At 40.7% G+C, this 27,752-nt stretch overlaps 1 protein-coding gene across 2 annotated transcripts in view; it reads right to left on the bottom strand.

Annotated features, from left to right (window-relative positions):
- The window catches only part of cdkal1 (CDK5 regulatory subunit associated protein 1-like 1), a 195,511-nt gene that overhangs the window by 22,299 nt on the left and 145,460 nt on the right, over positions 1 to 27,752 (bottom strand). For both annotated transcript variants that reach the window (XM_035629576.2, XM_035629575.2), the window contains exon 12: positions 22,766 to 22,828. In XM_035629576.2, coding sequence (XP_035485469.2) covers positions 22,766 to 22,828 — 63 coding nt within the window. The remainder of the gene's footprint in view (positions 1 to 22,765; positions 22,829 to 27,752) is intronic.

The raw sequence follows: 27,752 nt of genomic DNA on the forward strand, positions 1-27,752 counted from the left end.
GTTCTTTCATACCATGCTGTAGTTCTTACTTGATGATACTGTAGTCAAAATATTGTCAAAAACCTCGTCCTATGAGTCAAGGTTTCGCATATTCATCTAGAAGGAACAAATTAATCCTTCCATCATAGTTATTATGTTCATTTTTCATTGAACATAGAGGTTTATTCAACTTTATGGCCATTGTGGAGGTAGTAAATTTTATCTCTGTCGAACTGCTCTGATATTTTGTCCACCCATTTGTATTGAAGGTAAACTACATATTTTTTTGTGAGGTCAACCAAATAAACTGACACCTTAGTGTACATGTGTATCAAGTAAAACATTTAATTTTGCACCACAGCACCAAGTGAAGCTTTTACTCTCCTGTGAACCTTAAGAATATAATACAAAAATAAACTGAATGGTTTGCATTTGGTAAATGTGTTTTCATCACCCATGTAATTGTAGCCTTCTTCTCAACCGAACAAGGAATAAAATGAGTTCAGGCTATTTCAAGCGATGTCAAGGAAGACCTTAATAACCATCTCTGTGTATGGCATACTTGGTTTTGTGTACAATTGTAAATGTTTTGCTGCCTTTCCTCTCTTTTGTGCGTACAGAACCCTGACTGGGGGTTGAAGTGTTCTGTGCTTTAGTGTTGGCTCTTGGACACTTGGCTCTCTTCATGGGCTAATGGCTGTGTGTGTGTGTGTGTGTGTGTGTGTGTGTGTGTGTGTGTGTGTGTGTGTGTGTGTGTGTGTGTGTGTGTGTGTGTGTGTGTGTGTGTGTGCGCGCGTGCGTGGCTCACTGATGTGGGACATATTCTGAAGTGTTGCAATGATGGACTGTCAAGTACTCTGCTGTTATTTCTCTCTCAGACTCACTCAGGTACCCAAGGACAAGAAAACAATAGAAGGACCAAGGTCATACAGAAAGGGAGACAAATAAGAGGCAAGAATTGATTTGATTTTCTTTATGAATTTGATTTCTTCTTGCTGTGTGTTTTTTCCTTTTGTACTCTTGCTTTATCAAACAGTTATCACACATGAGTCTCAGGGATGTCTGTAGTAAGGGAAGGGGCGGACATGTGGAAAAGGTTTTTAATAAAACGGTAAGTGACCAAGGACGTTAAAGTCCTTTCAGTGGAGGTCATCATCACTTGTAATATTAAGGAGCTGTGGGAATGGTGAACTGCTTTAAGACCATCTGTAAATTCACTTTCAGTGTGCTATTCATTTGCTCCCTCCTGTGTTTCTTTTAGCAAAACATGAGACTTGGCTGTTTTGGGTTGCAACTAAAATGCATTTGAAGGGATTTAACAGTGAACATTGGTACATTACCACTATCTATTGCTCTTTCACTTTCTACTTTATACACGACTGGCAGGTTCAGACTTTGTGGTTGTACCTGGAACAATGTGTGGACGAGTGAAGGAGGAACATAATGAAGTAAACACGGTGTATTTGCTCTGCGGCCACCCTGGACCATGAACATTCTGTGCTTAGTCTGGTGAGAGAATGATGATAACGTCCTGATGCACGAATGAGGCAACAGTGGAATGTTCCTATACTGTACGTAGAAGTGAGCAGAGAGAAAGGCAGTAAAGTTAACTCTGCAAGGCCTTGGGGTATCACTGGTATAGACACAGTGCAGCATGGAAAGAACATTGGGTTGGAAAGCGCTGACAGTACAGATCATATGTATATATAGAAGGTCACACAGCGAAGGGAAGCTTGATGCCCACAGAATATAGTTCCCTATAGGCAGGCAGTGGCCTCGAGGTGACAGATATAACGTGTGTAGAGAGGCAAGACATTTTGGCCATTCTGGCAAGTTCAGCAAGAAAAGACAGGGACAGCCACAAATTGTATGCGTGTCAGTACCATATAGCAGATGAACTGGTTGTTGGGCTTCTGCAAAAGCTGCTTCATCCCATTTCAAATCTGAAACCGCTTCCCATCATCCCTCTGAGTGACACGCATATATCTTTACATCATTAAACCAGCTTACTGTCAGTTTCTTCTTCTCTCTTTTTCTCTCTGTGCTGAATTTGAAACACTCATCCAATGCATTCATCTTGCTAATGTAAACACAACCTAAAAGATTGTTTTTGTTTTGTGACTCTAAAGGTTAGAGTTTTAACTCAGACATCTATAAATAAATGTCCAGCAGGAAAAAAATCATCACATGTTAAGTATGTAAGTGAAATAGCCGATGCAGTATATTGTAATTGTTGTTTGTTGGTAATTGTATCATCTGTGTTAATTAGCACCAGGGCTCAGAAAGAGTTGACGAACATGTACAAGTTTAAAATGATGATAAAGCTGTGAATCTATTCACGTATCAGAAAGACAAATTAAGGGATATAATAGCAGGAAAACATTGGAAACTGGCACCACAAAGGCTGTTTAAAGGGTGGCACAGGGATTCCAAAGCATACAACAACTTACATCATGTTTATGTTTACTAGCCATCGTATGGACAATTTGCAGACTGTAGCTTGATATGCAGGAATGACTATATGTATGTCAAATGGACATAATGGGTCTGGACAGTTGTAGAGAATAAAGGAACATATCACATCTCTTATTGGTCTAATCTGCACAGACAGAGATGCTGTAAGGATCAAAAAGAGCTGACATGCTCACACAAAGGGCCGCTTGGCAGATTCTAACACAATTAACGTCAGATTAAAACCTGCTCAGACTGGACAGTCATGTTTTTTTTTAAGAAGCTTCTTCTTGAAAGTCATCTAGCATTTGACCTTACTGTGTCATCTATATTACCATACACGGGTTGAAAAGTTTTGAGGAGGGCTAAGATGCTTTTTCAATACATTTATCTCTTAATCTCTTTCACTGTGATCACAAGTATATCAAAATTCTGCTAAGCATCTATTTCAAGATCCAATAAAAGGTCTCCACCAATTATCATGAGTGATACAGGAACACCAGGTCTTGCAATAGTTAATAACCCAACAGAAAGAATTCAACTTCACCATCTCACTCAATATTTTTGCATGCCTTACTTTTGCCTGCATAATTAAAAAACGCGACGGGAGAACCATTCAATGATGTGAAAAGTCAAAATCCTCATCAGTAAAAGTCAGATTGGCTTCAGCAAGATGGGACTTGAACGAGCAGAGGAGTCACTTTGCGCTTTCGATGGTGTTGATTGATTTATGGCGGATGGGTCAGGCTGAACTGACTCAGAGCGTGCGCACACAAACACAGACACTCAGACATAATAAACATTAATCATTGGGAGCAGGTTGTAATCAGACTGAGCTTTAAAAAGCAAGCCTGCTAGCGCACAGCTGTGCCATTCAAAGTCATCACGAGTCGGCGAGAAACAACCTACAGCCTCATCCAGTAAAGTTCAGATTCTGCAAAGCCCCAGGCAACTACTGGCATAAATCAAGGATACACTCATAACAGCAATCTTCTTTGCTGTTCCTATTGAACCACTTCAGACAAGAATGCTAAGTATGCTGAAATGTGTGTCTATTAATGATTATACCAAACTTGTTTTTGTGAGCTCCATCTTTCCAGACCAACACTTTCTTAGTATTAGCTACTAGCAGCATTATTGCAAAATAAAGTTTTGGAACACCACTTAAATCGACATGCAATGCAGAACATTTATATTTCTTTCCTTCTTAATATATGCCTTGCTGATAAATAGTAAATTACAGAAATCATGCGCCATTTTCTTTGAAAGGAAAAAGTCACAAAGTGAAGTTAAGTGCTTTAAGAGACAAAAAAAACATTAAGTTAAAAAGCATTTTTTTGTGTAGGTGTTTGGTTGTTTTTTAACATTACACATAGCGGTGGTGGATGACATGGGTGAGGTGAGTATACATTGTCACTTCATAAAACAATCAATATCCTCCAGTTCTTATGACCATGAGGCAAATATCTGAATCTAACGGAAGCAATCAACAATAAACGTGAATTTCCAGCACAGACATATAATAAACCAAGTGCACATCTAACTGCAGGTGCTGTGCTGTCGATGATGCGAGGGGCACGGTGGCAGGCAGAGCCAGCTTGATTGAGGGCTGATGGCATATATGCAGATGAGTGGCTGATCTACATGGCAGCAGCATTATTCAAATATGCATTGTACCAGTCTGTGTCTTTATGTGTACAAAATTATGAATGTGGCTCCGAATGTGTTCATAAGTCTACGTGTGCTTTTTGACTTGCTGTGCATTGGGGGTGAGTAATGCATATGCTCTGATCTGCTGTCTTAACAAACGGGGATTGGGGGACCAATATGGCGTGAATGAGCTTTTCAAATGTCAGGTAAAGAGGGAGTGATCCATACAGTGTGTGTCTTTCTTGATGAGTATGTGCATGTATGCAAATGTAGGGGGGCAACGCAGAGAAAGTGATTACTTCTGTTGTTGTCTCTTGTTACTGTGTGCTTGTGTTGCAACAGATGCCAGGCCCTTGGGTGGCATATGGCTGAGTGACGGGGCTATCAAACGGCCAATACGGTGTGTGTGTGTTTGTGTGTGACGAGCCACATGGCTGAGCTTGAGTATGATTTGAAATTTGATCCAAAATAAGACTCTCTATATTCATCACCTCTGAAAAACATCCTCTCTCTATCGCACGCACGCATGCGCGCGTGCACACACACACACACTGCTGAATTTGTGCAACTTTGGGAAACAAAAATGTACAGATATTATAAAGTCTCTGCATTCACCAATAAAGGAGACTGTAAAAGTTGTCCTTACAAAAGTAGTGGCTATTTTACCATTGCATAAGAAAAAAATATAAAAGCTGTATTTGAAGCAGTATCGCTAATTATCTCGTAAATTCCTCCTAATTAAAAGTAAGAGGGTAAAAGGAGAGAGTTGCCTGCGTCGTGCTGCTTTGAGGAGAGGGTCAGATAAGAGCACCGCATGTCGCATTGAGACTGCATTGAACTCCATGTAAGGTGATACAGCATTTAATGTGTGATAAAATATTAACAGTTATTTTATCCGATTTGCCGCAAAAGGAAGTCAATATTTGTGAATCTGATTTTTTTGGACGACTCATTACTGTAATTCAGTGTGTAAAGGGACACATAAGTAAATCAGCATAATATGATAATTCTATGTGTTTAGTCCCAAAAGTCAAAAAATATTCATGCACATTTCTTATTCATGGTTCTATGGAATCAAAAAAGTGCTGAAAGTAGACAATAAAACATATTCATCAAGTTGAGGGCATATCCCAGACAATAAAACATGGAATTGGAGTGCAGTGGTAAGCAAGGCATGAAGAGAAAGAGACTTGCAATCACATTTCTCTATACAAATGTATATGGAAACCTGTGCGCACGACTGACTCTCCCTCGATTTAGTGCAGTTTGAACAATATCAATGACCTTTTTATGCCCTGAGAGGCTGTCGTGACCTTGTTTGTCTGAACAAATCCATTTTTGCCTCTACATTCATCTGTAAATGGGCACTGGATAAAAACACATCAACTGGCAAATTGGCCTGTGGTGAATCCGATACATAAACAAGCGTTCTGTATTTACCCAATAAAAGCCTATGGCAGTTTTGCCAACTCCATATACTGGCCGGCTAAATGGGCACACACTGTTCTAATGCCTCTAATGTCAACAGACTATACCCGTAAACAGGCCAATGCAAGTGGAGATTAGTCCATAGCAGATTAAATGAATAAACTCTAGCCTGTGTCCTCCACAAGTCCTCCACGCTGTTCTCAATTCGATCCATACTTGCGAGCAAAGGTTATTCACTCGTATATGGTACATTAGATACATAAACAACTTGTGTCCTCAATAAAGACCCCAGGCATTTCATGTACAACTCTGGAAAGTGTTACTTACTCATGAAATTATCGTATAACATAATGTTTCACCAAACTAGTGCGGCCGCTGAATGACTTCTGACTTGTTCTGAGGCTCGAAAAAATAAACAACAACAAATGTGTGAACCGACAATGACAACACACCATGTGCTCCAAGGCCTGTGTTCTGGGCAAAAGTTGAAAAAATAGAATTAAAAAAAAGAAAGAAAAAAAAAAAGGTTTTGGTCATTACACTATTCTAAACTACTTGTAATTCACTGACACTTTTTTCACATTGTTTAACTGCTATAACCAGCTGTGTATATTGTGTAGAAAAGGGATTCGTAACTGTACGACTTTCAGCATGGCTGCACGTTCATATATCATAAATTAAAACGAAATGAGCCACACATCGCCAGCAAACTGATCGTCTTTGCACTTCCGGCAAACTGAGCTCATTCACATTAGATCTGAAAAACATGGGGTACACAAACTTGGCTCAATAGAAGCCCCAAGGCCAGTTGTCACCTCCACAAATAACGAAGTTCATTTACATTATCTGTCAAATAACACGAGCCAAACACAAGTGACAATTTACCCCCGGTCAGAAAATAACCAGCCCGTGTCCTTAATGCTTTTCCGAATTCTCCTACAGCGAGTGCCAGATGTGTAAGAGGTTTTATATTTATCAGAGCACAGGGAATTATGCTATAGACTGTGCTGTTGGTGCCGAAGGGGAATCAAATGCACTGGTTGTGTCTTAGCTCATGCTCTACCTCGAGGACCTGTTGTCACTACTATGTGCTGTCCTGAAGGAAAAAAAAATCTTGTGCAAACAACGTGATTACAATGTGGCCCTGCAGTGACTTTGTGCACACAGTGCCTTAGAGGGCGGCAGTCAAAATGCACTAAATACTCACACACGCGTACGTGGAACGGCGTGGGTTTGTGTCGAAAACATATCACCCACATGCACAGCGATGCAGACACCATACATGTACATAGACTGACTCACACACAAAACATATAGGGTTTGAAAAGACACAGACTCACACAAAAAAGATGCACATGTGCATTTCCAGATACGCACACACACAAAGAGCTGTAGGGATACTGTGACTTAATTTGTTTACGCTGGAGTTCCTGGAAAAGATTGCACTCAAGGCAGCACATCACTTCTGCATGAGAGGTGATGACTGGAACAGGTCTACCTCACCCTCTTTATTTCTGTCTCTTCTCTCTTACCGGTCTTTACGGAGAAAGAAACAAGAAACATCTCTAGTCTATTTGAATTCTCCATCATTGACTGCCTTCCTGCTTCCAACAAGAACTGTAGCCTCTGTGTAGCCTCCCCCATGTATTTACATCTTTCTATTTTTCTATTCACTGTTTCACTTGACAATAGATTCATTAAAACTATGAAGTGGTGCAAGGTCTGAGGCGAGGACACACACACACACACACACACACACACACACACACACACACACACACACACACACACACACACACACACACACACACACACACACACACACACACACACACACACACACACACACACACACACACACACACACACACACACACACACACACACACGTCTTAAGCTATAGACTCTGTACTTATGTATAATTAAAGGCATGTAGCGTTTTTATTCAAGAGCGTGGTCTTTCACTTTGACAGTATTATTTCTTTATCTCACGGTGTCATTTCACAAAAAAGAAATCTGACAGCAATAGGTTTCGAGAGTGCACAGGAGCAGCTTGAGCACGAGGAGAAGGACACTGGTGCAGCAACAGTCTAAATGAGTGCAGACAAACAGTTTTAAGGTTTAATTCAGCGTTGTAAGGCTGGTGCTACACTGTTTAACTCACCTGTTTGTTAAAGTCACTGAACCTCTTGCTTTTGATTTCTGCGTGCGGCACAAACCCTAGGCGTGGCTTGACCTTGCAGCAATGATGCGTCTTCTAGAATTTTAGCATGGAGCCAGTGGTAAAGTAGACAGACCTGATGATAGTCATATTGACACCATACCAGTTTCAACGTCAATCATTGATTGCCGTTATCAAAGGCAAACTAAGCATAAACTTGAAGCAATTCTGGGAACGTGAACACCGCCATGCGCCCGTGCCACAGCCAGGTAGTCGAAATGCAACAGTGATGTTAGGAGTGTTGCTCAAGCGTTACAGCCACAACACACACGCGTCTCAAGAGGAGCGCTACAAAGGTCCACTGTTACCAAAGCGATCGAGGGTTTGAGAAAACCTGTTAATCAAAATTGACTCAGATTCTTCCTTCAAGACGCGAACTGGTACTCAGACACTGAGGACTCATTACGCTATTGGCATATTCAAAAAATTACAGATTTCTCTATAGGTCTGAAAATTGCTGAAAATATTTGCGACAATACACGTAGATAAATACATAGCACGGATCTTGTCGATCTCAGACATTTTAATGTGAAAATATTAAATTGTATACCTTTAGTTTTGATCTGCATAAATTTTGCTTTGATATTTGTTTCTTTTTATATATTTGTTTCTTCTTCTAATACCTCATTTTGTTTCGGCTTTTCATTGACCTGCAAAGCATAATGTGAATTTACATCAAGCGCTCTATACGCTATGGAAATATCTTTTGAAAAGACTTCAAATAGAAGAGTAAGTTTAACAAAACACACACACACACACACACACACACACACACACACACACACACACACACACACACACACACACACACACACACACACACACACACACACACACACACACACACACACACACACACACACACACACACACACACACACACACACACACACACACACATACGCAGGTGCCCATTAAGCATTTGATCCTCCCTGCTTTCTTTCAACAGAAGCATCATGTCATCAAGTTGTCTGACAAGCCCTCAAGGCACGGCTGCTTCCTTTGAAAGACAGACTTACTTTAACAATATGACAAAAACATGTGTGACTGATAGAGATGGATAATAGAGAAAGAGAGCGAGAGAGAGAGAGAGAGAGACAGTGAATTTCAATTTGAAATGGTTGCACGGGTCTGCTTTGGCTCTGTTATTTGATTTACGCAAATTATGTAAATGTTCATGAAATTATTATGCTAATTAGCAAAAGAGAGAGTAACCTGAGGAGGAAAATGTTGAGTGAACAAACTCAAGTGTTGGTCTGAACAGAAGGGGACAGGCCACAGCTTCCCTCGTGAGGTGACCAGTGACATTTTGGGAATTTGAGGAACAAGGATGAGTAAAATGATACCCAGCCATCAGGCTGGCCAAAGCTATAGCATATGTGATGGCAGTTATTCCCTGTCCCTGAGGTGATGCTCTGTGTGCAGTGCAAACTGCAGTATGAACCACAATATTCATCTAGCTATGAAAAAACATATTCATTTGAAGGATAAAATCCTTTTTACTGATAAAAACCTAACACACAGTTGGACTGTTAAATCATGAGATCACAGAGGAAATGGATAAAGTGTTAAACTCTTTCCATAACCAGTTACCAGATTACTGCGAATAACAAAGTCATTGATCATAGTATTTATTTCCTTGTGATTGATCTCTCCAATAATTTGCATTCAAAAGATCTGTTTAATGAGTAAGTACATACGTTTTAAGATGTGAAACAACATATGGGGAATACCTTATTTATGATCAAGAAAAATGTGTTGATGCAGTAAATCTTTACTCGCCACCAGCGCTATCGATGGCACGGTATATGTGAACTGAAACACCACTTAGCGTTTGGTTCAGTCCATATGTTTTCTCTTGTCAGAACAGCATCCATGCCGCTGAAATAATTAGCTCTAGTGTGCATGAGGACCCACCGAGTGAGTCGGTGTGACGAAGGATCCGAAATCAAGCAAACTTTTGAGCCTCACCTGCGCCCATTCACCTTTTTATGTGCTGCTTTGCCTGTGCACACAAGCACAGATGAAAAAGAAGCTGCTGTAATGAAAAGAAAGAAAATCCCTGATGCTCTCGTTGTTTGATGGGCTGAGAGTCCACTTTCTCATTGGCAGGACTTCAAAGAAACTATAACGTGTTGCAACAAAACTGGGCTCTAAGAAGAGCGAAAAAAGGAGGAGGGAAAAAGAAGAAAGAAAAAATAAGGAACGCGGTGAAAAAGATGACACAGCAAGAAATGATTGAATGGTAAAGATGAGAGTCTAGGTTTTCAGTTAGTCAAGGCAGGACATAGTCTGTACACAGAATAGAAATCAACAGCAAAAAAGCACACATCATTCGCTTCACTGAGTGGGTTACAGCTAGACTTACATATTGAAATGCTCTTTAGATTAATTAAGTTCTGTGTCTTTCTACCATCACACAGTGATGCAATTCTATGAACCAAATAGGAGTTTATATTTCAGTTGCAGCCCGTTTCATATGGTGCTATCATTTATCATTAGGGTCGGCTTACACCCGCTGAGCAGGTGGAGGATTCAGTTTCAACAGAAACCCCTTATTGGTCCCAATATGATTTGACCTTGCTACCCATTTAATCCAAACGTCCCGACTAACACTTCACGTATTTCATTGTTTTCCCGTGGCTGGTTTTGCCAGAGCCTTTTCCACCGCTGCCTTACCTAACGATGCCTGTTAATTACAGCTATTTATTAGCCCCAAACATCCAATTAACAGGCCTTCACCACAACAAGCAAACACACTAATCTATACGCAGCACATTGAGGGACGACTTCACCAAAGATTATGAAGAAAAATGAAAACTAGGACCACAGATGTGAATAGGTGCCAGCGCTGTTGAAAAGGGTCTTTGTTTTCTCTTCTTTTGTTCGATCGCATAAATATTCAGTTCATTCTTCTTTCCTGAGGTGTTTGTTTTTGTTATTTTGTCTCACTTTCTTCTCGTCAGTATGTGGAGGCTTTAGAGCTGTGGTTTTTTCTATCCTTTATCTTTCAGCGATGCTCTCCTTCATTCTACAAATCGGTCCGGGGTGTTTTTGAAAGAGCAGTGAGTAATAACACCGGTCTGTTAGAGCAGTGCCACAGTAGCAAAATTAAATTGATTAAAAAAACAGCAGTTACAAATATCCCGTGTATTTCAAATAAATATATAAATGATAAATATGCAAATGTCCTGTTTCTTTTAGGTTTTGTAAACATGGCTGGGATTGACCTGCATCCCTTTCTAACTCAAATTCTGAAAAATTAAATGATTATGGGTCTAGAATTAGAATTCTAAGGGAATTAATGGTTAAGCATAAACAAGTTTTCAACTTTGATAATAATATCTGGTGATATACAGTAGTTAGCAATAATCACTCCCTCAAACTGAATAAATATCTGATTGATTTCCAACAGACAAGCTCAAGTGTGCTTGACTGCAGTTTTATGTTTACACCTAAATGTTGTTGGGTACACAAAAAGCTGGGTTATTGATTAGATGTCTGCAGCAGATTTATATATCTGCAGTGGTGTTATTGGTCTGTCCCAAGACCACTAACACATTTTCTAGCAGGGATTCAGCCTTTTTGTCTTAAAAATTTTGAACTGGCAGAGAAGTAGCTTTCGTAATCTGTTTCAGAATGAAGACGTCACTATGCAAAATTATTACTAGCCTGTGTGTGCATGTGTTTATGTATGTGTTGCTTTTCATACATACGCACATGCAGTTTTCAGAACTTTGACAAGTGTTTGAACGCTTTGGACCAATTCTGTCAATGTTTCGTCAAGGTGCTGTCACGAAAGTGTGTAATTGATGATCTCCAGTTTAGAAGCTGAAAATGATATGATAGCGATAAAAAAACATGACTGTCAATAATTACTGAAGAGCAGAACATTTCAGACCGGAAAATGTTTGTGGTGGAACCATTGAAGAGTCTAGGGGAGAAAAAGGGAGAATTTGTAACAGCAATTAGAATAATTACAGCTCTCTCCATCAGAAGAAAGCTACAGCAGCAGCCTTTGCCCTGCAGACACCTTTGGTACAGTGACATAATGTAGAATTGCAAATTAGCCGACAGTGTAAGAGTCAATCCCATCCCATCAGACATCCAGCACAGGGCTGAAAACAGAATCTACTAAACTATTTATGGATAAAAACAGACGCTTTATAAGATTCTCAAAAGATATCAGGATATGACAACTGGGGAATAATCCTTGTCATACGAACACATACAAAGAACCGAACATGGAAAAAAAGCACAATAAACACATTTGCTGTCACTATTTTTTTACTGCCTTCATTTAAACTCTAAATTCTTTCATCCTCTCCGACTCTCTCTCTTACACGCACACACACATACACACACAGGCCTGCAGTCAGTTAATGTATCACTTTCCCCCCCCTGCTGTGCCCCACTTTTTGTAACTCCACTATAATGAGAATAAATCCTTTACAGTAGTGATCCCACACTAACCCTAGACACCCAGCTCATTTGTGTGTGCTTGTGTGTGCATGTGTGTTTGCCCGTCTTAGAACATGTATGTCCTGAAGTTGTAAACTCATTATTTTCCAAAACTGGCACTATGTTTGCATGCACACCAAAAACAGAAGTTGGAAATCAAATAACGTGTTTGTATAAAATGTTACGGTAAAAACCTTGACCAAAGTATTTTTCTTTTCTTTTCATCTGGCCATTTGCTCAAGGTGTTTAAGGTGTTACATAAATGCGTTGTTATTTAAATAGATGTGAACTTGGATGCCGTTTAGATTTTATGATTTCTGATGTGGAACGTAAGTAATTGGTGTTATTGAAAACCTCAGACAAAAATGTGTTTAAAGAAAACAAAATATTAGTTTTCGGCAGATTCACACTGCCGTAGAGATGGACTTGGATAAAGTGAAAGACAGAGATCTCCAACCTAACTCTTCTAGAATCAACGAATAGAAACAAAAGGGCAGTTTCTGAATGGATCCCCAGCTCTAATGTAAAAACCCCATACGCACACATTCAGTCACTATACGGTCCTCTCTGAGAGCTGCTGTGTGTGCACATGCGAGAATGAGTGTTGTTAAGTTAGTGATTGCTGACTTAACAGATGGAAGGCAGATGTGGAGTGAAAAGTCAGAGTGATGTTATTAGCCTCTGGTGGTTTCCCACACATATATGAAGAGATAGATGGTTCTACCAAACACTGGCACTAAACCTCTTTATCTTGGTGCAGGGATTAACAACTGGTGCGATGTCAGTGGCATTTAAGTAGGCATGTCTGAAAATTACACTCTTTCAGGTTAGAGAAAATAAATGAATGCAAAATCTAAGTTGAGTTTTGTAAATGCAAACTGTGATTCATTACAATACTCTTTTTTTCTTCTTTCAAAACAACAACCATGTTAATAAGCATTTTCAAAGATATGATTCTAATGTGTCAAACCAATATGGAGGGGGAAAAAAATCAGACAAACGTAAAACGCCTCCTTCAATTGAGGCAAGTTTCCTTCGGACAAGTTGTTTACCTGTAAACATGCATTACTCAAGATAAAACCTCTGCAACTACCAAGTAAAATCAATAAGGAAATGCATGATTTCAAATGGTGTTAACATGTAATTTACAACAGAAGATAAGCTCTCTACAGCTTGTTAAATGAGAGGCTAAAATAGCCAACAAAGGAACTGGACTCGGTTGCATTTATCAAGGCAAAGTCGATTACTCCTGGAGAGATTGGCTGAGTTAGTTCTTTGTCGTGACAAAGCGCGCGTGACTGGGAATGTGTGATACTGTGATAAGCTAAGATTTAAATGAAAGGTGTAAAAGCAGTGGCCAATCTTAAAACATACCCGACGTTCATGTAATAAATAACTAAATTTGTGTATCTGAATTGCTCGCTCTTTCCCTCTTGTGTTTGTCTATTTGCTAAGATAAAGAGCGTCCCTACTTTAGTTGTTGGACTAAACATGGGATGAAACCATGATGAAGTATGGGAGTAAGGAAGTTGGGAAGAAGGCCTGGATGAAAGAAAGCAAAAAGTCTAACCATGGTTTTAGCTTGTAGCCAGAAACCATGCATCTGAATTTCCATATAGATTGTAGAGTTTTGTTGAACCAGACTTCTAATATTTCTAATGACAGGCTATGTTGAGCAATCAGGCACAGACAAACAATAACTGAGGCTGATAAGCCTGAATATATGAATATACAAAAACACATGTTGGTTGTAACTCTGAAACAACTCAAGCAGCCACGGCAAAATCACACATACTGTATACATTCATATATATATATAGACACAGAGACACGGTTATACAGAGAAAGGTACAGAGACGAACACATTCTGCACCATCAGCTGTAATTTTGAAATGGGACTCCATCCCCTACATCATTAATGATGACCCTCGTTAAAAAAGCGAGGACATTAATTTCAGCCAACTTTCATGCCTCGGTCATTACAGGTTGCTACTTTTACTCCCATAATGTGTAAAGATAAAACATACCTCACAATCTATGGTTGATTTATTTCCAAGAAGAATCCACTTAGCCAGCCGAGCAGCGGCAAAAATATCGAGGGACACACAACACATACACACACATACAGTACCTTTCCAAATGAGCTTGGCTGAATAAGAGGCCTATTGACTGAATCAGAAAGCATTCACACTCCTGTCTAGGAAACCATTTAGCAGCACAAGCCTTAATACCCCCCCTCATTCATTTCTCTCTCTCTTCCTCCACACACACACACACACACACACACACACACACACACACACACACACACACACACACACACACACACACACACACACACACACACACACACACACACACACACACACACACACACACACACACACACACACACACACACACACACCCACACACACACACACACATGCTGTTAAAAAGAGGTAGCTGCAAACCATGGTTTCCTCCGGCCTACTGCTGTGTGTGTACCTGTCTGTGTGTGTGTGTGTGTGTTTGTGTGTTAATAACACACAGGCTTGATGCCTTTGGCCGAACAAATGGAAGCAATCAACAAGCCATTACAGCACACACTGTGTCACTTTGAGAACGACGGCATGTGAGTGAGAGAGAGGAGGAGTGGGCAGGAGAGCGACCAAAGGGAAAAGGAGCAGAGAGACGTGGAGCAAATAAATAAAACAATTTCCAAATAAAGTTCCGCCAAACTGCATGATCTTATTAAACTTTTCTTAAGCTGGCAACGCAGAGATATACAGCAACAATGTCCCTTTCCGTGTTCCTTTTTGGCTACTCATTCTTGGGACTGCGAACAGCAGACAGGAAGAAGCGGTGGAGTGCTCCCTAATGGTCTTTACAGCAGCAACATTAATAAGGAGTTAAATGTCTGTTTTCCTGTCAGTGTCAACGGTCTCGTTTCCATGAGTTAGAAAACGTAGCAAAATGCGCAATATATAGATTAAAGAGAGCATCGCAACTTGTATAAATTAAGAAGCTTCTTGGTTGCAAATCGCACTCTTTATAACGACATTTCTCATCATTTGGATGATGCTTTGCCTTCTTCCATACAGATGCATTCAGGGAATTTGCATGAGAGCAACACACACAAAAAAAGAAAACCCGCTATTGGTAAGAGCCTTTAACACGTCTGACTTAAATAATGAAAAACACAAAAACCTAAAACAATACTCAGCTCAGTGAACAAAAATAAAACCTTTCATGCTGCCATACTGGGCAAGAGTTGAAGTTTGTTTGTGTATGTCGATGGAACAAATACAATGTAGCTGTAGTGTAGTGTTGCAGAAAGTAAAAACAAACAAAACAGGAATATTTCAAAGGAAAATGTTTGTTTGGCACCAAATGCATTGCAGTGGTTACGGAGCCTCACACGTGTGTTTGTACCTCTGCGGTACCATACATGTGTATATGTTGCGCAAGTCCCTGTTGTGTAACCTTGACAGATTGAGAGCATATATCAAGTACACATCTGCTCTACTGTAAGGAAGTGGACGGAAGTCGTATTGTTGGCAAGCAGCGTCGTGTTGCGGGTGGAAACCAGTGCACACATATCACTCAGTTGCAAGTTTGCTCGGAACACCTTTCGAAAACTGCAGTTTCATACAGCAGCTCTGAATTAAATCCACCCTTCATCGAGATTATTTAACCTCAGTTTTTTGTTGGAACTAAGATTTTGATTCAAGTGTATCATCATTTGGTTGGATGTAGTTTGTGCTGCTGTTAAACTGCATTGTGGTATGTTGACAGGTATTTACTGTCCGCCTCATTCAAATCACTTCTGCAATGGAGTTCAACAGCATCACAAACTTCAGCATTCAAAATGCTCGTACAGTTGAATCAACACCGCTTTAATAGTTTAAAAAAAAACAACAACAAAAAATCCTTTGTGGATTTATTGCAGGACTGCAATACTGCTGTATTAGACGGCATCTGTTTTAGCAACTGACACACACACACACACACACACACACACACACACACACACACACACACACACACACACACACACACACACACACACACACACACACACACACACACACACACACACACACACACACACACACACACAGGTCTCATTCCATTTGTTCCATTTCTGCTGCCTTTGATCAAACAGTGGGTGTAATGTTACAGTCAGACATTATACACATCTTAGCCTTCCTAAAGCCACCAGGGAGGAATTTATGAGCTGTACAACCCATTTCCTTTGTTTGTGGTCTTTTCCATAAAGGTTTTCAGATACCCATCAGACTGCAGATAGGCTTTTAATGCAAATACTTGCTGATAGATCCCAGAAAAAAAGGTGCAGTGAAGCTGATTCTTTAACTAACAAAAGAAAAGTATAAAAATTGGAACAGCAGCTCATGTTCAGGGCTTTAGAGTCAAACCAGATGGCCATTATTTCCTATGTACCAGCAAAAAAAAACGTGGCACCTAATTGCTGGTGTGTTTGACTTGCTGCTATGCTTTATTTTTTTCTTTTTCTTTTTTCTTTTAAACAATCCACATCCATTCTGCATTTACAGTGAAATGGCTTATACACAGCTGTGGATTGCAGCGTGGCACGATAAATGATGACACTACCGACAAAAGTGACAGAAGCAAGTGTCTGTCGGCTCCTCTGCGCTTTAAGGAGCACTCGGTCCTGAGAGGAAAATCCATTAGTTCTCTGAACACCATCTGCCAACTATGTGTGCAGCGCCCAACAGATAACTTGACTAGAAAGAGGACACAATTATCAGGGGCAGACACAGAGTGTGTGTGTGTGTGTGTCGAGTGCACAGGTTATGGGGAATCATTAGCAAAAACCCTCTGTCTAGAATTGAACGAGATGCACAGACACACACAGTGTGTGTGTGTGTGTGTGTGTGAGACTGTGGCTCTCATCGTGTCCTCTAAATTTAACCACTCTCCAGCCGACGTCCTCGTCTGCTTCTCTCACTTCTTCATGTTGCTCTTCTCTCTGAGACGAGCAGCGGTGACTATTAGGAGCCCCGAGTGTTTTGGAGGTGTGACTTTCGATCCAAGTGTATGTCATACTAAGACATTCCCGTTATTAGCAACAGTAATCTCCTCGCTTAAATGGATGTTGTTCTGACCTATAGGAGTTTTGACTGTTTTAGAGGTCTTCCTTTGACATTGAGTTTTTCAAAAAACTCAAATTAATCACCTTGTCAGTGCATTAGCTGAACTGACAGGGTTGACTCTGGGACATGAGGCCTGTGTGCCATCAACGCTGTACTTCTACAGTAATGGACAGGCTGCAAAAACCTGTAGGGCAACACAAGGTCTCACACAGTATTTGGTCAGAAATGCTCACCACAGGAGAGAGGTCATTTTTTAAATTGTGAGAGAAACAGAAGACAGAGGGTAAACAGTCAACAACGACACTGTACCACAGTGTGTGCTTCGATTACTTTTCAGGGAAGTCACATCATCTATCAGACTATATGAACGGGAGAGATAAAGCCATGAGTGAGAGAGTAACAGGGAGTGAAACGTCTTTGAGGAAACATCTCATACAGTCACACATTTTCTCAGAATACGTCCTGAATGACCACCTAAGATGACAACAGTAATATTTTCATTTGGTCCATCATAATGAGATCATTTGGGATGGCACAGTATCTGCAGTTATTTGTATAAAATATTGGCAACATTATCTAATGTCGTTTTATGGTAGCAACAAAACAAATCGATTAAATATGCTGAAGATTTTCAAAACCCTCACAGGTTAGACAGACCGATGGGAGGGGAGACTAGTTAAAAGAGAACGGCAACAAAATATAAATTACCACTAGTATTCTTTTCTATTCCCCTCCTTCTCTTGCCCTGAAGGATCAGTTAATTAGAAGAAAAGTGTGTCAAAAAAACAAGGTTTGACAATGATGGAGGTCAGCTTTTCATGATAACGTAAAACAACAGCAGATGAAAAAATTCATTGGGAAAAAAAAATTCAAGTAATTAAATATGCCAAAAGGGGACAAATGCAGAAGGCTGATTTCAGAGTTCAACAACTTGCAGAAAATATGTGAAAATAAAAAGGAAAAAAAGTGATCTTTTGGGGAGAGAGAGTTGTGAAACTAATTAACATTTTTTTTCTTTCTTTTCTTCAAATAATTATGTCAACTTCTATGAGACTAACAGGGAGTTCAGAATAACTGAAGGGGGGGGGGGGCGTTTATCGAGTGTAATTAAGTGTTTTAGTTTTTTTCTTTCGTTTGTTACTCTTTCACTATGAGTCTGTAATTTAGCCACCTCTACCTCCCCTTTCTATTTCCATCGCCCCCCCCCCCCCCCCCCCCCCCCCCCCATCTTCTGCTCGCTCTCTGTGTCTTGTATGGTTGGGCAGATGCAACGGGCCATGTTGACAGCTTGTCCCTCCTCTCTTGCCGCAGGGAAAACTGTCACCCCTGTCATTCAGGCCTATAAACACAGCATGGACAATGCATGTGTGTGTGCATGTGTGTGTTCTCAGGAGAATATGTGTGGTGAGAGGGGCTTTGTACACTCTGCCACTAGCAGCTGAGTACATGGACACTCACACACACATAGTTTGCAGAGAGGGACATGATGGGAGTTTCACAACCTGAATCTGGAAGGGCAAACCCTTCGGGGAGCAAAACTTCACACCAGATGACACTGTGACGCTGCGGAGAGAGAAAAAGTTGCTTGTGTGGTCGGTTCATACATATTTTCTAACTACACATGGACACATTTGCACACGGGAATAAAATGTGGTCAGTCTACACAAACAATAGCAAGACAAGCGTGCCGGTAGCAACGGGTTTCATCTGTGACTATCTCATTAATGAATAAAACAGAAGTAATTACTTGTAAGCTGTACACAGAACTCTGGCACAGCGGAGGGATAGAAGGCAGGTTTGAGACTGTTTAGCCCTGCAGTAAAATTCACTTAAAACTCAGCTGGGACCAAAGGTTGGAAATACTGGCGGTACGGAATGATCCCATTTATACGCATTTATATATAAGTGTCTGAGTGCAAGTGAAGAAAGGTGGAACAGTAAAACCTACTGTCATAAAGCTGATTTCATTTTTCAATTACCAGTAGAGTCGCCGTAGTCAGAACCCACATGAACACAAAACACGCACTACAACAAAATCAAACTACAGTAGGTGACCTTTAAAGTCGGTCTTGGGGCCGGAATAGGTTGCAGACCTGTACATATACCAGAATTGTTTTCAAGGGTGAGGTACCCGCGCTCATGAAGGACCCAGGAAGGAAAAAACCCAGCAAGAACCTGTATTCCAAAACAAAACACAAGGCTTAACTCGGCTCAGTGGGTTACACAGTCAAGGCCTTAGAGGGTCTGTGTGTGTGTGTGTGTGTGTGTGTGTGTGTGTGTGTCAACGTGTCCAGTGCAGGGCATTGGCCCTAGACAAAGTGCTCTGCCAGCTTTCTGCCCACTGGTCTTTTCATTGCTGATGGATGGGCCTTGTTCAGCACCATCTGGCTATAGGATACTTCACATTAATCATCGCAAACACACAGTCACACATACACACACACACACTTCTGTCTCTTAAACATACACACACACCACACAAATTGCCTACATGTATATGAGCACACGGGAAAACATCTAACTGGAGAAGCTGTTTAACATGGCGAGGCAAATTGAGCATAGGGACAAGAGAAAGAAAAAAACGAAAAAAACGATTGAGCCAATGACAAATAAAACAAAGAGAAAATATATATTTGTTTGAATTGACAATCCATTTTTGCTTGCATTTTAGCTATGGTCACTTTCTCCATTTGTGATTGAGGGTTTGCCATTGGAGATTAAGAAACACGCTTTGGTACAAATACAACAATTAGTTCATTTAAAAACATTGTTTCATTTGGTTTGTAGCCTAGAGCACAAACCAATCATACGGAATAACCCCCCCTCCCCCTCACTGTCTTTATTAATGACCTTTGTGGACCTATAGGAGGTCTTGTATTAACAATAATTCCTGTGAAGATGCCAATTTCTCGCTTCCCTTTAAATCTGTTCTCTCACCCTCCCTCTTTATCTCACACACACACACACACACACACACACACACACACACACACACACACACACACACACACACACACACACACACACGGATGTGTTCGTAAACACATTATATCCTTACATAAACCATAAGCTGAAAGGCCAGACACCCAAGGGAATTTAATATAAAATGAGGGACATTATCAGACTTCATTTATTTCTATCTAACGGCTATATGGGCTTAATACGAGCTGTTTTGCCTCAGCGTTTCCACGGTGTATGGACATGGGCAAGGACAGGCAGAACCGTGGTTGATCTGGAAGGAAGCATGCTTGACATTAGATTTATTATCATTAAATCATATCTCACGGCTATCTGGGCTTGTAATGCAAGGGGATTTATTTGCACATCCAGACAATCTATGGAAAAAGCAATAGACCTACAGGGACGTGGCTGTAAGTTGAGCTGCATGGTAGATTTACAAGAAACTTGCTTGACATATGAAAAATATTTATATATGAGGACTATCGCACACCATATATCATGATAAGATTACTTTTGACACATTGTATGCACAAAATATAGCTAAAAGGCAAGGTTATCGGTAGGTTAGCTGATCTTTTACTCTGCTGGGGATAACCCAAAACGATATGATGTGTTTAGGGCAGTAACAAAAATCATGAAATAAATTAAATAAGGCAGAATGAGCCAAATACACACGAAGAACTATCATTACAAATGGAAAATGTATAAAGAAACATTTTTGTTATCACTATTTCATTTATTTATATTTCTACCATTTCTAACGGACACATTTTTCTAGCTTGTTTCCTTGGGGAGCAGAGGGGTCCGGGGCTCTGACTGCAGCCACGTTTCAGCCTCAGCCCCAACTTAGGAACGGACAGGGGCTTTGTCACCCTGAGGATATCAAATTGAACACTGCGGCTCGGAGTGAATTAAGAGGTCTAGGAACTGGCAGACAGACAATTACAGAATCCCTAAAGTGGTACCTCCCAAAAAATCTGTCCATTGAGAATGAAACATCCTGTAAGCTGCTGTGTATTTTCACAAAGAAATATACAGCTAACGTAAAACACACATTTGTGTAACGTGACAACTTGTTGTGAGACCCCGGTTTTAGATAGTTTTAGTCTGTGTTCAACTGCCTTTCAGTTTTAGAAGTGGTCTGTAGTGTGCACATTTTTTTGGCTTTAAAGCCCCCTCCTCCCAAAAACCAAACTTTTGCAGTAGCATAATTTTACTCATTTAGCAATTCCTAACTTCAATGGATCAAAATGTTCCCAAAGAACCCACAAAGCAGTGAACATGAGGTCTAAAGGAAATGTTCAATAATACATGTGAGAGGTATGATCAGCTCAGCACAGCAGGCTCAACGTGGCACACTGTCACACCATTGGATTCCTCAAATCCTCTGGGAGTATCTAATTCAGATGCAGACATTTTAATATAATAATTAGATATTCCCTGCTATCTAACTTTGCTCAATTTACATGTCCTGTTTGTGTAAGGTGTGTGGTTAGCCACTGACTCATGTTCATGTGTTTCCCATGTGTTATCTGTGTGTGTGTGTGTGTGTGTGTGTGTGTGTGTGTGTGTGTGAGTGTGTGTGTGTGTGGGAGGCACAGCTTCATGCCTTCCACAGTGAAAACGTGATCTCTCTCAAATCCTTTTAATTAATGTGTAACATATAACAACTGCACCACAGGCACAATCTCCTTTAGAGGTATAAACTCGAGAAAAAAATGACCCCAAAAAAAGTCCCGTTGCTGCTCGAACCTCGCTAGATGACACACTATGACACCTTCAATCACCAACATGTTCACAACATTCACAAGGCTGTAGCTGGCCACGGCCTTCCTTGTACGAGGGGTCGAGATAGTATAATATGTCAAAATGTAATTTTTCTTTTTCGTGACAGCAGAAAAATGTGGTGACATGTCATGGGGTTGTCACTTACAGAAGGACAGAGGAAGAACTCAGCAAAGACACACACACATGCACGGGTTTATGACGTTGTGTCTATGCCGGTCTTCCAATTTTCTCACAATAACCTCATTCTCATAAGCATGCCTAAAGAGAGGCATGTCAGATGTTGACCTCAGAACCTATGGGCCCATACACACGTATGTTTACATATACACAGTTATGAAATGTGTCTCTGACTTGAGAATCCAATCTCTCACACACACACACACACACACACACTCACAAATTAATCAGGTAAAACCTCTTCCAATAGATTGCTGACAATAGGCGTTCCTCTTGAGGTGACAACTACCTCATCAGAGCCATAAAGACAATTCAGGGCAAGTGATGTACGACTACTCCTGATGTCAAGTGAAAGCTTCTAGTTGTGCGGTGACCGAGGCTGAACACTGAAGGGTCCTCCCATTAAGACATCAGCAGATCACTTCAATGCAAAGCCAAAAATAGCTACTAAACTGAAACGTGAAGAGAGAAGTAGAGGGATGTAAGCCAGGGAAGTGATCCAGGAACATGCAGTCACAGATGTCTTTCTTACCTGGTGGTCGTAGGGGTTGTAGGAGTGGAAGAGATGTGACAGTTCTTTTGTCCTCTGCTTCTTCTGTAAAAGAGTCAAACAATAATAAAACGTTAAAGTTGAAAAGCCACTATTTAGATGATTGCACAATATATCGTTAGACTGTGTAGATAGTAAATCAAGATATTCACCTTTGCCTTCCCTATTACAATTTGAACCTGTCGACCTCTGAATGTTGTGGTCTTCCCTCACTTAATGTGTTAGCTTAGTTTCTAAGTTTAGAAAACATTCTGATATGTACGGCACTACCTGAGGAATTCATCTTTTAATATACCATTCCCTCATACTACACTGTCAACTTGTAGGAAGCTGTATTGTGCAACAGAATATTGAATCCATAACACTAATTTTCACATTTCTCTCCAACATTCATGACCCGTAATATTGCTCCCCAACATTTCCTTTCCTTTCTAGCTTCTCACATGGATTACAAAAACATATGATATAAATATGGACATACAGAACATTAAGTACACTTAAACTTAAGGGGAAAAAAAAATCACTAAGAACAAAGCCTTCAGTAATTCATCAAGCCCATAAAATATAGACTGAACAGAGGCGAGGACATTTTTACATGTTTGACCACCAGCTGCGCAGAAAATATTTTTCATTTCCTCTTTTTATTCCCACTCAAAGTCTGGACTTAACCTTGCATGTCCTCATGTATAATGAGATGCACAAGCGTGAGACAAGACTGTTTGATGCGTGGCAGTTGTTAATGCAATCAGTTACATGAGGACGATGCAGTTACAAAGAGCGCTAATTAGCTCCCTGATTAGGCCGTGTCTGGCTAAGGGGGGAAGGATATATGTACATCCTACTGTAGCTAAAGGGAGAATGCATTTATTTATATGCGGTCTCCTCTTCCTTCCCTCTGTCTTCTCCAGAGTTCGAATGTAAAAGGGGTGGATGTCCTTAGGCCAGATCTGTACATATGGTACAAACAACCTACAAGTCGTTCTGCTATCACACACAGGAATCGTTAAGCACTGCTTCAGGACAGGCAAAGACAACTTGAGGATGTAGAGAAAGATGGATATGGAGAATTTTAGGTAATATGTAAAGTTGCCAAAGTTTCAAAAGTTTAAGCTTTAAATGATATCATTCATAGTACATATGGCCCTTTTTGTAACAATGATAGGATGAGTGAAAAGGCCAAGGTTGGAAAAGAAATACCAGAAAGAAAGTCGGCAAAGACGGGGCGAAAGAAAGGTGAAACAAAAGTATTAGGTCTGAAGTGTTTAATGGTGACGATTGTACTCCTTACCCTGAGCAAACAACCTCTTTGACTCCCTCTGTCTCTGGTGAGGTACACTGTTCCAGTGGTGTATCCCTGCACTATACTTTTACTCCCCCATGCTCTATTTCTAACCGTCTCTTACTCATTGTCTGTTCACCTTGGGCTCTTCACAATCCCATAATCACGGGCCCTGTCCGTCTAGCATCCAGATTCCCTCTTGCTTTCTCTGCCAAAGGGCTCTCCTGAATCTCCAAATCCCCTTTTTCTCTTGTTGTCTTTGGCTCTTCCACATATTCCTCAATGCTCACCCTCTCCGTGTTTTTCATCAGGGAGGGAAAAACTCATACTAATCATTCTGTCTCCACTCTCCCACCCATCACCCCTCTTACAAGTCTGCCCAGCCCGTCCCCCCACAATCTCTCACTCTCTCTGCCTGGAGCACCTCAGGTGAGAGTAATCCTCTAATCATTGCTCCTCAACACCATTCTCTCTCTTCCTTCTATCCCTTCATCACTCTCACCATCACTCCCTCTTCGGAAATACTCAACCGTCTGTGTCTGTGTGTGTGCGTGAGTGTGTAATTGTGAGACGGATGTAACTGCAGGTAAAGATTTCTCAACCCCCAATGAGCTCCCAGCTGAATTAATCCAGTTCAATAGTACACACACATGCGGACAAAAAACACACCACAGGCACAAATACCAAGACATGCTCACACAGTGACTCACACAAACACTGTGTACTACATATGGACAGAAGTGAGAAAACATGCCAAATGCAATGTAATTCAAAGGCATATATGAAAACTGAAACAAAAACTGAACAAGAAAAAGCAAAAGGGCGCAAAGAGAAAAAAAAATGCTAAAAAGAAAGATACAAAATGGTGAGAGAGAGAGATCCATCACTAATCTCCAACCATAAAAGGGATTAAAGAAGGGGAAACCTCATCTCAGTACCTGTAATCCTTGAGCCTTATAGTTTTCTAAAGTGATGATGCCACTTACATGGAGGTTAGGAGGTGGACATTAGCGATAGTGAGATCCAGTTTAAATCTCTAGTCTAGCGTGGAAAAATAAAATAGCTGCGGGAGGGTGAAAGAGAAACATCATTATTCCACAACACCTGCTTTCAGGGTGCGTTTGAGCAAAAACTACAGCCTGAGTGGCACCAGTGGAACTGATCTGTAGCCACTGGCAGAGGTTCTGCTGTAAACACAGAGATGTGGTGTAACTGATAGAAAACCAATGAACGCTGACTTTATTAAACTCTGCGCTCCTCTTGCCTTCATTGTTCCAGGTAGTATTTGTCAGTATTTATTACACTAGTTTAAAATATATATCTCATTACTCTTATGTCCTTATTTTCTAATTCTGTACTTGTTTGATGAGTTATAAATTAGGATTGTCCAATGCCCCCATCTCATTTCATATTTCTATGTTACATGATTAAAAAACAACAACAACAACATATTTTGTGGGAATCCAACCACAACCAGCATTTAATAAATCATTGATTTCGAGAGCCATACTCTCTTAGTCTCACTCTCTCAGTCTCACTGTCACCTTCCAGCTTCAATTCTAAGAGCTTTATTAATTTGCAAAAGCTGCCTATAATTTGCCTGTGTACAAGTGTGTGTGTGTGTGTGTGTGTGTGTGGTCCATCAACCAAAGAAGTTAATCTAGCATGCTGTCCAGGTTGTGTAAGGGACAACCCAGCAAGTACACAGCAACTGTGTGTATCTGTGTGTGTGTGTGTGGACCTGTCACTGTAGTGATGATGAACGATGGTTGTTACAGCAGCGTCCATCTGTTGTTGCTGCCAGAGACGGATGCAATGTCTAACCGGAAGTGACATTACATGGATGTATACACTTGTACCCGAACACAGACTCCGAACACGCACAGGACCGGGGGGAGACGGGAACGCAAATGCAAAAAAGCTACGGTTTCTGGAATGTTGGTGACAAAACCTGAACAGATACAATAATAATGGTCTTCTGTGTTTTATTTGAAGTTTATATATTGATCTATTTGACCAAAATTAATCTGAGTGACAAAAACTAACAACATCAGGTAGTTCTGCAGACAATTACAGGTAAGAGATTGTAGCCTACAACTGTATCTTGGTCAAACTCACTGGTAAATCCAAATGGAAATGGAGAAGTAGCAGCAATCTACCTTTCTGTCACCAACTGTGTGAAGTTTTGAATGGAATTATTGGGACTGCTGTTGAGAGACCGGTGGCAGCATGGCATACCAAATGTGCATTTCACAAGTGTCCCAGAAGCAGGTCTCCACCCTGCCACGCTAAAAATACGGGCCTAGTGTATTTTTCACACAAGTCACATCAGGCTGGATTGAGCAGATGATGCCAGACAGGAAATGGCATAGAACAACTGCATGTTCATGCGTGCGTATGAAGAAACTATCACATATCTGGTAGTGAGACATCCCTACCATGTGCCCATATGTGGGGATGTTGTGGGGCAAGGTAACAGTGATCTTGCCCATACTGAATGAGCTTCTGGCTCACCAGTATGTGCCCGTTTGTCTTTCCCTAATGACGGACAGATGTTAGTGCTACAGAATCTACACCCACGGCATGTGTGTGTCTGTGTGTCAGTGTGTGTTACATTACTCCAAAAAAACGCCGAAACCTTAGGCATAATCCGAGTGTGCTTTGTGTGCCATGGATTGACACTTCCTAAAGCATCACTATGAGAGTGGTCACGATGGCGATGCTTTGTATGTGTGTGACCTATGGAAGTCTATAGAGGTCACTTTGCTGTATATATATATATATAAATGTTCCAGCTACAATATGTTGACTTGTGTCTGATCCGGGCATGTTTTGTTAACTAAGGTCTAAACAAGACATTTACTGTTTGTATTTGTAATACACAGAGGGAAAAGGACACACAATTAAATGTTGTGATGGTGAATGGACACTGGAATGTGATAATTACGTAAGTTTTGTTCACACTCGACACAGAAGATCTTCAAATGTGATTTTGTTGCATCAGAAGAGACTATAAACTTAAAGAAACATAATACAATACATTTCCATCCGTGTATTAAAAATGCAATGTGTTATCCCTTCCGTTATTAGTGGGCTGGGTCCTCATTAATCACATGCAGACCTACCTGGTCTCAGACAGCAACTTAACCATTAACTCAACCTTAATACCTGTTAGACTGCTTTTAGTCAAGCGTTAGTATCTCCCCTGATAGTGTGTGTGTGTGTGTGTGTGTGAGAGAGAGAATGTAGGTTCTTGCTTGTGTTTGTGTGTATATCCAGGCGTAGAGAATGTGTCTGCATTTGAGACAAAGAGCGGGGGAGAATGCATGTTTGTGTGTGTGTGTGTGTGTGTGTGTGTGTGTGTGTGTGTGTATGTTCTTGCTTGTGTTTGTGTGTATATCCAGGCGTAGATAAATGATAGTGCAGCTAGAAGATGGAACTACTAGTGGCTGGCCAGCTGTTTCACGTTGACAGCTGCTGCACTGGTGCCTCGTGGGTAATGGAGTTCTTAACCAGTTACAATCTGGGGAAATTAAAAACACTGCCCAACTAGAACAGCTAATCTCCTTCTTTATCACTTTTTTCCCCATCTTTCTCTCCCGCAGCTGCTCTTTCTCAGCTCTTCCTTACATACCGATAGACGTCCCAACGCACACATACACACGCTCCACTCAGCAAGTCCATTTATCA

This window comes from Scophthalmus maximus, chromosome 1, assembly GCF_022379125.1.
Source record: "Scophthalmus maximus strain ysfricsl-2021 chromosome 1, ASM2237912v1, whole genome shotgun sequence".
NCBI lineage: Eukaryota > Metazoa > Chordata > Actinopteri > Pleuronectiformes > Scophthalmidae > Scophthalmus > Scophthalmus maximus.